At 44.7% G+C, this 12,500-nt stretch overlaps 1 protein-coding gene across 2 annotated transcripts in view; it reads right to left on the bottom strand.

Moving 5' to 3' along the window:
* DNAJB2 (DnaJ heat shock protein family (Hsp40) member B2) overlaps window positions 1-12,500 on the bottom strand; it is a 29,566-nt gene that overhangs the window by 7,618 nt on the left and 9,448 nt on the right. For both annotated transcript variants that reach the window (XM_075181002.1, XM_075181003.1), the window contains exons 3-8: window positions 5,564-5,643; window positions 4,779-4,888; window positions 3,701-3,754; window positions 2,449-2,565; window positions 332-424; window positions 1-34 (exon numbers count right to left, since the gene is read on the bottom strand). The exon at window positions 1-34 is cut by the window's left edge and continues 78 nt beyond it. In XM_075181002.1, the coding sequence (XP_075037103.1) occupies window positions 1-34; window positions 332-424; window positions 2,449-2,565; window positions 3,701-3,754; window positions 4,779-4,888; window positions 5,564-5,628 (473 nt within the window). In that variant the 5' untranslated portion in view covers window positions 5,629-5,643. The remainder of the gene's footprint in view (window positions 35-331; window positions 425-2,448; window positions 2,566-3,700; window positions 3,755-4,778; window positions 4,889-5,563; window positions 5,644-12,500) is intronic.

Raw genomic sequence — 12,500 nt, 5'->3', positions numbered from 1 at the left:
CCGTCACTTCCAAAAGATGAGAAGGATGAGAAAACTGTAGAGAGAAATTCACCAGGGTGATTGTTAACACGGGATGAATTAAAGGGGGGCAAGACATTAAATGGCCCATGGAACCCATGAATACAATATAGGAATGGACAAATCATTAACCAGCAATATTTTTTATTCTGGTTATTCACGAGAATTTTTGTGTTGACGTTTCTAGCTGTTAGTAAAGATGTTATTTTTGAAGGGTTAATTATAGAGACCCTTGAACATATCTATATGTATAAAAATAATACAGGAAGGAGACAAAGGTGTTTTAATTACAGGGCACGTCAGACGGCTTTACCTCTGCTGCTGGGGAATAAGTCTGACAACAACGGTGCGGAGTGAGTGTGACGCCGTTCTTCACTGTCCATCCCAGGGAACAAAAAGTCTTCACCTTAAAAAGAGAGACACATAATTGTATAGGACAGTCCCAAACACAGACCAGCGCCTGTGAGAATGGGTCAGGTGTAGTCGCTGCTGTCGATGTTTCGATGTTATAGCCCACTTATACCACAGCTTACGGTAATTCCAGTCTTAAGATGGCCCATACCAGTTATACCCCATCCTGTTCCGAACGCTATGTCAACTTCATGTCTCTTTGGGAACCTCCCACAAGCTGAACGGAGAATCAGCAGCTGAAAACTTATTGTTTATCAGCCCTGAACATAAACAAAAATGGGGCAGATTTATCAACCCTTCAAAAAAAAAAAAGAAAAGTGGAGGTGTTGCCCATAGCAACCAATCAGGTTCTAATTATCATTTATAAAGTTTATTCTAGAAAACGACAGCTAAAATCTGATTGGTTGCTATGGGCAACACCTCCACTTTTCTTTTTTAAAAGGTTCGATCTATTTATAAATGTTAACTACTTTGGCACCGCTGAAAAACACTCTGTCAGAGCAATTAACATGTGATACGGAAGAGTTGCCGTACATTTAATATACGGGAAAATCTATGAATTCAGCAATCCCTTAACTTATTGAAATATCCCCCTAAGTTGTTTCGCTATTCACAACCTACTTTAAAGGCAGACAGATATTACAGATCTTGGAGCACAGTGAAACATCAGTGCACATATAGTTAAGAGGTCTCTCTGTTAAATAGTATTAACAATACATAAATCAAAGTGTTAATAGAAATGGTGGGGAATTAAATTGACCGCAGGGTTTTTGTTTTCTGCCAGGTTAAAAAAAAACATTGGTGCTTGCGATTTGTTTGGGGAGTGAAGGGGAGGGTTTAACGCGGTCATCTAGAATAACAAAAATGCATTGGCATATATTTTATTGCATTACACAATCTTTCTATTTTAGAATATCTACATACAGTACTTTTTTTTACTATATTTTTTTATTTAATTTTTTTTTACTATACAATCATCTATACCATGACAAAACACATTAGTACATACATATTAGTAAATATAACATACATAAATATATGAATTAGTGATTAGTGTGTTTATTATTTTTATAAAAAAAAAATTTACATGCTTTTTGTAAAAGAAAATCACCTTTTCATGTTATGCATTACTGATAAACATAATTCATCTATTATTATTTTTTTACATTATTAAGATTCCAAATGGTTTCTCTTATGTTTTTAATTTTTTGCACAGCCATGAGAGGTACGAGATAAAACTGGAGATTTGACAGTTTACTGCGCCGCGTTAAAAAACAATTGAATAGCTTTTAACGCTTCTTCCCCCCTCCCTGTACTTTCAATGGATCTCCTACTTGTCCGCGATAGGACCGTTTATGCAAAAGAAAACCACTGCGTTAAAAATTTAACTAAATATCGGGTAAAGTTAACTCGCTCTAAAATAAGTGAAAACCGCGTTAAAAGTGACTTGACGCGGTGTCAAAAAAAAAACGTGCTCAATTGAATTCCCCCACAGACACACTTGTTAGGATTGTCTAAGCAAATCCAAATGAATAATATGTTTTTGTATCATAAACAAATTATTCGATCAATACCGGTCAACTGTGATGTGTACACCAGTGTGCCATATTCTTAAAGGAACCGTCTCTCGTGGCCTGGTGCAAAGAAACTCATGAAACGCAGCTGGAGCACAATGGTGCACTCCCTGGTGGCAGTGGCATGGTTCACTTGTTGGATCATTATACCCAACGCATTTCGTCATTTCATGTGACTTCTTCCAGGGGTAACAGAGAGACCTCTTCACTATACGCTGACTTTTCACTGTGATACATTTTCCAAGCAGTGTTTTGGCGCAACTACTGAAGTCTTACGCAACGCCTCCGGATTCAAACTGACCACATCCCTTAGCTCAGCGCTCTAGCATCACACCACGGCCTTACTAGCAGAGGTTATATGAGCCACTTATGTGCGTAAACAGCACAAAACACACTTCGTTTGCGCCGTTGTCCGTCTTCAATCGATAATTTTTATTTAACTTACCAAAGAAATCGGAGAAGGGGTCTCTGCCGCCAAAAAACTCCTGGAAAACTTCATCAGGGCTCCGGAATGTGTAGGCAAAACCGTGGTACCTGGAGCCAGCGTTGGGTCGTGCAGGTTCTGTGTGGGAGGAAAACAGGAAGAAATATAATGAGTGAGGAAGAGAGATGTGAGGGCAACTAAACACTAGTTCAAAATATGAACTATAATGAAGACTTTACAGTGAACCTTGAGTAGTTCTAGATTCCCTTTGACGTTGAATATAAGTCTAGACTTTAGCCTTTGACGCGGAATATGGTTCCAGATTTTGAACTGACAATACTATTATAATCAAAAAGAGATTGAAAGGCAACTGTACTGCAATATACAGCAGGGACTGCAGTACTGAAATAATACAACATAAATCGCAATGTACACAAAAAGTTTGGAAAAATAAATAATGTAAAGTGAAATCTAAATGTAATTTTCAGAACATAAATCGGAATGGGATAAAAAAAAAAAGTGAGGTCCCCCTCCCCCCGATAATTTGTATAATCTTTTAAATTTAATATGCTTTATTCATACTCGCCAACTCTCCCTGAATGTCAGGGAGACTCCCTGAAATAGGGGTGATCCCCCTCACTCCCTGAAGAGTCTGGCATTCTCCCTGATGCTGAGCCAGTACAAGACGTGGTTGGCTTCGCCATCTGTGGCATGATGACACAGTTCAGAAATTGTGCCCTATGTCCATGTATTGATGCCTATGGAGGTGGCCATTTTCATGGAGACCAAGATTTAATCAAAGGCTGACAGGTAAGACAACATGACTTCAGTAATGGAGACAGAAATGTAAAAGACACTTCAGTCTCTAGAGATTCATTAGCTGCTTTTCTTTAACGCAAAGTTGCCTACTCTCCCGGAATGTCCGGGAGACTCCCTATTTCTGGGAGACCTCCCGGACTCCCGGGAGAGCAGGGCAACCTCACGGTTCTCACCTCTGCAATATATGAGTGGGGGGAAGGGGGCCTAATGATGCAAATATCATGTCACCTTAGTCCCGCCCCCTGCTGTAATTGGCCACAATTGTGACAAACGTTTAGGGGATGGGGACAAAATTATGCAATTCATCAAGCCCAGCCCCCACACGCCCACCTCCCCCAGGATCTCTCTGAAGCCAGCGAGGAAAAGTTGGCAAGTATGGCTTTATTTCTGGAATGGTTTTACATGTTAGGTTTTACTTTATGTTATAGCGAGCGATAGATAATTGTTAACTTACCGGGTCCTGAGAATCCCGATTTACCGTAACGGTCGTAAGTTTGTCGTTTGTTTACTGTCAGAAAGAGAGACGATGAGATATGAAGATGACAAGATCTCTGGAAGATTTGATATCAGTAAGAATATAGAAAATACTGACACAAGTTACTACGTGAAACATTCTTAGAACAAGACCAATATTTGCAAACTGAATAAGCCATATGCCAGATTTATTCCTGATGGCTGTATCTGCCCCGTGACAGGTTCGTTACACTGTGATGTGTTCCTGATGGTTTGTACACAGAAGGATATTTATTAAAAATAACATTAATGTTAAAAATCATGCACAAATAAGGGACCCTGAAATCGACCTTATGTTAAAAGTGGGCACAGTTCACACAATGCTGTAATGCAGTTTATTTATAATGCTGGGATACCGTCTGTGCTTCAAATGAAAACCAGGGCAAGAATACCACCTCCTTCTAACTAGCGCAATAGTTGTGCAATCTCCATGAGGAGTACGAAATCTGTCCTGATATATGGCAGTGTGCGGCTGTTACTGTGTTTGTGCAACATTAATATTAATTCTTGCACATATTTTATATATGTACCTCAAGATGGCACAACTTTTTTTCCGGAGAAATGTAATATTTAAACTTTCCGAGCATTGGAGCAAATTGTATAAAATATCCCTTAAATTGGTTACAAAACGAAATGGAGTCAAATAAAGAGAAGTGGCACGGGGCAAATAGATAAGTGAAGTGTGCAGGGAAATATATTCCTCTAAATCTATATGTAATCTATAAACATAAATGCAATCTGCATATAGGGGTTACTGCAGTTTAGAAGGTAGTTGGAGATTAAGCCTGAAAGCTCCGGTGAATCTCTCTCTGTTGCACACAGAACTAAGCAGATTATTTGCAAAGGTTCCGTCTCTAATTCTTGTAGATAAGGTGCTTTGTTGCAACAAATAGTCTTCAGTACATGCAGATATACGGTGACTGCTGTCTGAACCAGGTGCTAAGACTAAGGACATTTTTAACGCAGTGTATTAGCAAAATTCTACATTTTATTACAGAGGAGAAAAGGACATTTGTTACCATCTGATAACACTTCATAAGCTTCTGCGATGTCTTTGAACTTCTTCTCTGCCAGCTCCTTGTTGTCCGGGTTCTTGTCCGGATGCCACTTGAGAGCCAACTTCCGATATCTGCGCACCAGGAACATACAACTTGTAGTCCTCGCATACAGGGGCAATTCACACGTAACCACAGCTCTTATTATTATTATTATTATTATTATTATATGTGGTCTAAATAGCTCCCCAGCAGCTGATTTCAATGGAGGATATTTTAATTGAATAAATGCTACTTTCGTATAAATATACATGTGGATACATTCTGAATAAGGTAACCATTTTATATTGTTATCCATATACATTTGGAAACATGGCTTATATGGGTTTAATTCGTACTATATTATCCAATGAATTAATATATTTTATATACTACATAGAGACAGATATATCCCCCTGAAGAAGATCCAAATAACGAAGCGCGTAGGGTGCTTCCTGTATATCTTCCATCGTGGTACAGAGGAAGGAAGACAAACTTGTGTGCACCCTAGTGGAAACATGAAGGCTTAAAGTATACGTATACCAGATAACTTGTATCTGGTATACGTATCTCCACATCTCAAACATGTAGTACCTGCTTGTAACAAATTCTTCCTAATATATATATATATATATACCCACTGTCGATTTAGCTGCTAGAATATGTCATTGTAGTGCCGTAGGCTCCAGCTAGGGGGCAGCGTACTCTGTGTACATCCTTCTAACATGTCAAGGTTTGCCCCGTATTGCTCTATAACTGGACTTACTTACGCTCGTTTGATATCATCCTGCGTGGCATCACGGGACACTCCAAGTATATCGTAATATTCCCCCATGATTCTGGAAGGCCTCTGAAAAGGAGAAGAAGAGATAGACTTGTGTATTTTATCACATTACCCTAATACCAGACTCGCACCATGGTGCAAAATATATACATGACCAGTGGTGACACATATACAGGAATAGAAGGTTACAGCAACACCCAAACCCACCTCTCCCGAATGTCCCTATTGCTCCTTGTCCCAAGCCCGCATACATATTATTTTGGGAAGAAGAAACTGAACAACACAAAGAAATGTTCAACCTCTAACTCACTGAGATCCTTGGGTATTAGTCACAGGAAGGATTCTCTGTTTGCCAATTTACTGTAATAAGCCACATATATAGGCCTATGGAGCATTACTTAGTTTATCTTCTCTATGACAAATGAAGGAGCCCTAAAATAGGAAGCCAGCAGCAATCCCCACTCTGTGCTGGCACCAGAAACATTCAAGTACTGAACATAAAGCCACATGCAGGTGGCAATGCTGTGGGGGGGTCAATAGTCAAGGGAATATAGCCAATCAATTCACTAGGAACCAGTGACATCACTAACTGTGCAGCCAATCCATTCACTAGGAACCAGTGACATCACTAACTGTGCAGCCTATAGATTTTATAGGAACCAGAGACATGGCTGAGACATCTCTCACCCACCACCTGTGTCTCCTCTTCCTGTACCATTATACCACTCTCACCCACCTGTGTCTCCTCTTCCTGTACCATTATACCACTCTCACCCACCTGTGTCTCCTCTTCCTGTACCATTATACCACTCTCCCACCACCCGTGTCTCCTCTTCCTGTACCATTATACCACTCTCACCCACCTGTGTCTCCTCTCCCTGTACTATTATACCACTCTCACCCACCTGTGTCTCCTCTTCCTGTACCATTATATCACTCTCACCCACCTGTGTCTCCTCTTCCTGTACCATTATACCACTCTCACCCCCCACCTGTGTCTCCTCTTCCTGTACCATTATACCACTCTCACCCACCTGTGTCTCCTCTTCCTGTACCATTATACCACTCTCCCACCACCCGTGTCTCCTCTTCCTGTACCATTATACCACTCTCACCCACCTGTGTCTCCTCTTCCTGTACCATTATACCACTCTCCCTCCACCTGTGTCTCCTCTTCCTGTACCATTATACCACTCTCACCCACCTGTGTCTCCTCTTCCTGTACCATTATACCACTCTCTCACCCACCACCTGTGTCTCCTCTCCCTGTACCATTATACCACTCTCACCCACCTGTGTCTCCTCTTCCTGTACCATTATACCACTCTCACCCCCCACCTGTGTCTCCTCTTCCTGTACCATTATACCACTCTCACCCACCTGTGTCTCCTCCTCCTGTACCATTATACCACTCTCACCCACCTGTGTCTCCTCTTCCTGTACCATTATACCACTCTCCCACCACCCGTGTCTCCTCTTCCTGTACCATTATACCACTCTCACCCACCTGTGTCTCCTCTTCCTGTACTATTATACCACTCTCACCCACCTGTGTCTCCTCTTCCTGTACCATTATACCACTCTCACCCACCTGTGTCTCCTCTTCCTGTACCATTATACCACTCTCACCCACCTGTGTCTCCTCTTCCTGTACCATTATACCACTCTCACCCACCTGTGTCTCCTTTTCCTGTACCATTATACCACTCTCACCCACCTGTGTCTCCTTTTCCTGTACCATTATACCACTCTCACCCACCTGTGTCTCCTCTTCCTGTACCATTATACCACTCTCACCCACCTGTGTCTCCTCTTCCTGTACCATTATACCACTCTCCCACCACCCGTGTCTCCTCTTCCTGTACCATTATACCACTCTCACCCACCTGTGTCTCCTCTTCCTGTACCATTATACCACTCTCACCCACCTGTGTCTCCTCTTCCTGTACTATTATACCACTCTCACCCACCTGTGTCTCCTCTTCCTGTACCATTATACCACTCTCTCACCCACCTGTGTCTCCTCTTCCTGTACTATTATACCACTCTCACCCACCTGTGTCTCCTCTTCCTGTACCATTATACCACTCTCACCCACCTGTGTCTCCTCTTCCTGTACCATTATACCACTCTCACCCCCCACCTGTGTCTCCTCTTCCTGTACCATTATACCACTCTCACCCACCTGTGTCTCCTCTTCCTGTACTATTATACCACTCTCACCCACCTGTGTCTCCTCTTCCTGTACCATTATACCACTCTCTCACCCCCCACCTGTGTCTCCTCTTCCTGTACCATTATACCACTCTCACCCACCTGTGTCTCCTCTTCCTGTACTATTATACCACTCTCACCCACCTTTGTCTCCTCTTCCTGTACCATTATACCACTCTCTCACCCACCTGTGTCTCCTCTTCCTGTACTATTATACCACTCTCACCCACCTGTGTCTCCTCTTCCTGTACCATTATACCACTCTCACCCACCTGTGTCTCCTCTTCCTGTACCATTATACCACTCTCACCCCCCACCTGTGTCTCCTCTTCCTGTACCATTATACCACTCTCACCCACCTGTGTCTCCTCTTCCTGTACCATTATACCACTCTCACCCACCTGTGTCTCCTCTTCCTGTACTATTATACCACTCTCACCCACCTGTGTCTCTCTTCCTGTACCATTTATACCACTCTCACCACCTGTGTCTCCTCTTCCTGTACCATTATACCACTCTCTCACCCACCTGTGTCTCCTCTTCCTGTACTATTATACCACTCTCACCCACCTGTGTCTCCTCTTCCTGTACCATTATACCACTCTCACCCACCTGTGTCTCCTCTTCCTGTACCATTATACCACTCTCACCCCCCACCTGTGTCTCCTCTTCCTGTACCATTATACCACTCTCACCCACCTGTGTCTCCTCTCCCTGTACCATTATACCACTCTCACCCACCTGTGTCTCCTCTTCCTGTACCATTATACCACTCTCCCACCACCCGTGTCTCCTCTTCCTGTACCATTATACCACTCTCCACCCACCTGTGTCTCCTCTTCCTGTACTATTATACCACTCTCACCCACCTGTGCCTCCTCTTCCTGTACCATTATACCACTCTCACCCACCTGTGTCTCCTCTTCCTGTACCATTATACCACTCTCACCCACCTGTGTCTCCTTTTCCTGTACCATTATACCACTCTCACCCACCTGTGTCTCCTCTTCCTGTACCATTATACCACTCTCACCCACCTGTGTCTCCTCTTCCTGTACCATTATACCACTCTCTCACCCACCTGTGTCTCCTCTTCCTGTACTATTATACCACTCTCACCCACCTGTGTCTCCTCTTCCTGTACCATTATACCACTCTCCCACCACCCGTGTCTCCTCTTCCTGTACCATTATACCACTCTCACCCACTGTGTCTCCTCTTCCTGTACCATTATACCACTCTCACCCACCTGTGTCTCCTCTTCCTGTACCATTATACCACTCTCACCCACCTGTGTCTCCTCTTCCTGTACCATTATACCACTCTCACCCCCCACCTGTGTCTCCTCTCCCTGTACCATTATACCACTCTCTCACCCACCTGTGTCTCCTCTTCCTGTACTCTTATACCACTCTCACCCACCTGTGTCTCCTCTTCCTGTACCATTATACCACTCTCACCACCTGTGTCTCCTCTTCCTGTACCATTATACCACTCTCACCCACCTGTGTCTCCTCTTCCTGTACCATTATACCACTCTCACCCACCTGTGTCTCTCTTCCTGTACCATTATACCACTCTCACCACCTGTGTCTCCTCTCCCTGTACTATTATACCACTCTCACCCCCCACCTGTGTCTCCTCTTCCTGTACCATTATACCACTCTCACCCACCTGTGTCTCCTCTTCCTGTACCATTATACCACTCTCACCCCCCACCTGTGTCTCCTCTTCCTGTACCATTATACCACTCTCACCCACCTGTGTCTCCTCTTCCTGTACCATTATACCACTCTCACCCCCACCTGTGTCTCCTCTTCTGTACTATTATACCACTCTCACCCACCTGTGTCTCCTCTTCCTTGTACCATTATACCACTCTCCCCTCCACCTGTGTCTCCTCTCCCTGTACCATTATACCACTCTCTCACCCACCTGTGTCTCCTCTTCCTGTACCATTATACCACTCTCACCCACCTGTGTCTCCTTTTCCTGTACCATTATACCACTCTCACCACCTGTGTCTCCTCTTCCTGTACCATTATACCACTCTCAACCCCCCACCTGTGTCTCCTCTTCCTGTACCATTATACCACTCTCACCCACCTGTGTCTCCTCTTCCTGTACTATTATACCACTCTCACCCACCTGTGTCTCCTCTTCTGTACCATTATACCACTCTCCCACCACCCGTGTCTCCTCTCCCTGTACTATTATACCACTCTCACCCCCCACCTGTGTCTCCTCTTCCTGTACCATTATACCACTCTCACCCACCTGTGTCTCCTCTTCCTGTACCATTATACCACTCTCACCCCCCACCTGTGTCTCCTCTTCCTGTACCATTATACCACTCTCACCCACCTGTGTCTCCTCTTCCTGTACCATTATACCACTCTCACCCACCTGTGTCTCCTCTTCCTGTACCATTATACCACTCTCACCCACCTGTGTCTCCTCTTCCTGTACCATTATACCACTCTCACCCCCCACCTGTGTCTCCTCTTCCTGTACCATTATACCACTCTCACCCACCTGTGTCCCTCTTCCTGTACCATTATACCACTCTCACCCACCTGTGTCTCCTCTTCCTGTACCATTATACCACTCTCACCCCCCACCTGTGTCTCCTCTTCCTGTACCATTATACCACTCTCACCCACCTGTGTCTCCTCTCCTGTACCATTATACCACTCTCACCCCCACCTGTGTCTCCTCTTCCTGTACCATTATACCACTCTCTCACCCACCTGTGTCTCCTCTTCCTGTACCATTATACCACTCTCACCCCCCACCTGTGTCTCCTCTTCCTGTACCATTATACCACTCTCACCACCTGTGTCTCCTCTTCCTGTACCATTATACCACTCTCACCCACCTGTGTCTCCTCTTCCTGTACCATTATACCACTCTCACCCACCTGTGTCTCCTCTTCCTGTACCATTATACCACTCTCACCACCTGTGTCTCCTCTTCCTGTACCATTATACCACTCTCACCCACCTGTGTCTCCTCTTCCTGTACCATTATACCACTCTCACCCCCCACCTGTGTCTCCTCTTCCTGTACCATTATACCACTCTCACCCCCACCTGTGTTCTCCTCTCCCTGTACAATTATACCACTCTCTCACCCACCTGTGTCTCCTCTTCCTGTACCATTATACCACTCTCACCCCCACCTGTGTCTCCTCTCCCTGTACCATTATACCACTCTCACCACCTGTGTCTCCTCTCCCTGTACCATTATACCACTCTCACCACCTGTGTCTCCTCTTCCTGTACTATTATACCACTCTCACCCACCTGTGTCTCCTCTTCCTGTACCATTATACCACTCTCACCCCCCCACCTGTGTCTCCTCTCCCTGTACCATTATACCACTCTCACCACCTGTGTCTCCTCTTCCTGTACCATTATACCACTCTCACCCCCCACCTGTGTCTCCTCTTCCTGTACCATTATACCACTCTCTCACCACCTGTGTCTCCTCTCCCTGTACCATTATACCACTCTCACCCACCTGTGTCTCCTCTTCCTGTACCATTATACCACTCTCCCTCCACCTGTGTCTCCTCTCCCTGTACCATTATACCACTCTCACCCCCCACCTGTGTCTCCTCTTCCTGTACCATTATACCACTCTCACCCACCTGTGTCTCCTCTTCCTGTACCATTATACCACTCTCTCACCCACCTGTGTCTCCTCTCCCTGTACCATTATACCACTCTCACCACCTGTGTCTCCTCTCCCTGTACTATTATACCACTCTCACCACCTGTGTCTCCTCTCCCTGTACCATTATACCACTCTCACCCACCTGTGTCTCCTCTTCCTGTACCATTATACCACTCTCACCACCTGTGTCTCCTCTCCCTGTACTATTATACCACTCTCACCCACCTGTGTCTCCTCTTCCTGTACCATACCACTCTCTCACCCACCTGTGTCTCCTCTCCTGTACCATTATACCACTCTCACCCCCACCTGTGTCTCCTCTCCCTGTACCATTATACACTCTCTCACCCATCTGTGTCTCCTCTTCATGTACCATTATACCACTCTCACCCACCTGTGTCTCCTCTCCCTGTACTATTATACCACTCTCACCCACCTGTGTCTCCTCTTCCTGTACTATTATACCACTCTCACCCCCCACCTGTGTCTCCTCTTCCTGTACCATTATACCACTCTCTCACCCACCACCTGTGTCTCCTCTCCCTGTACCATTATACCACTCTCTCACCCACCTGTGTCTCCTCTCCCCTGTACCATTATACCACTCTCACCCACCTGTGTCTCCTCGCCCTATACCCTTATACCACTCTCACCCAACACCTGTTCTGTTGTTCAGTTATTTATGAAACTAGAAGCTGCGGGTGATACTAGAACATGCAAATCTAACTCAGGCGAACACAATATCACATTCTATTTCTAACACCAAAACTGTCAATAAGAATAATGATTACATTCAGGACTTGGCAGAAGAGCTCGCTGTCAGTATAAGTGCCCCATCTATCATACATACAATGGAAACATCCACTTTGTGTGCCGAATACATGTGCCTGAAATTGCAGCCTATCATTTCACGAGGTGCTTGTCACATGACTGAGGTATGAGGCAACAGACAGAACTTCACCTGTGTTTGGTAGTCATAGCTTTCATCTGTGTATTGGCTATGCTGTAGTCTCTGATATTTTTTTTGCTCA

The sequence above is a fragment of the Mixophyes fleayi genome, chromosome 7, assembly GCF_038048845.1.
Source record: "Mixophyes fleayi isolate aMixFle1 chromosome 7, aMixFle1.hap1, whole genome shotgun sequence".
NCBI classification, from domain to species: domain Eukaryota; kingdom Metazoa; phylum Chordata; class Amphibia; order Anura; family Limnodynastidae; genus Mixophyes; species Mixophyes fleayi.
The sequence above is the reverse complement of the archived record's forward strand: the minus strand, read 5'-3'. Positions and strand labels throughout refer to the sequence as shown.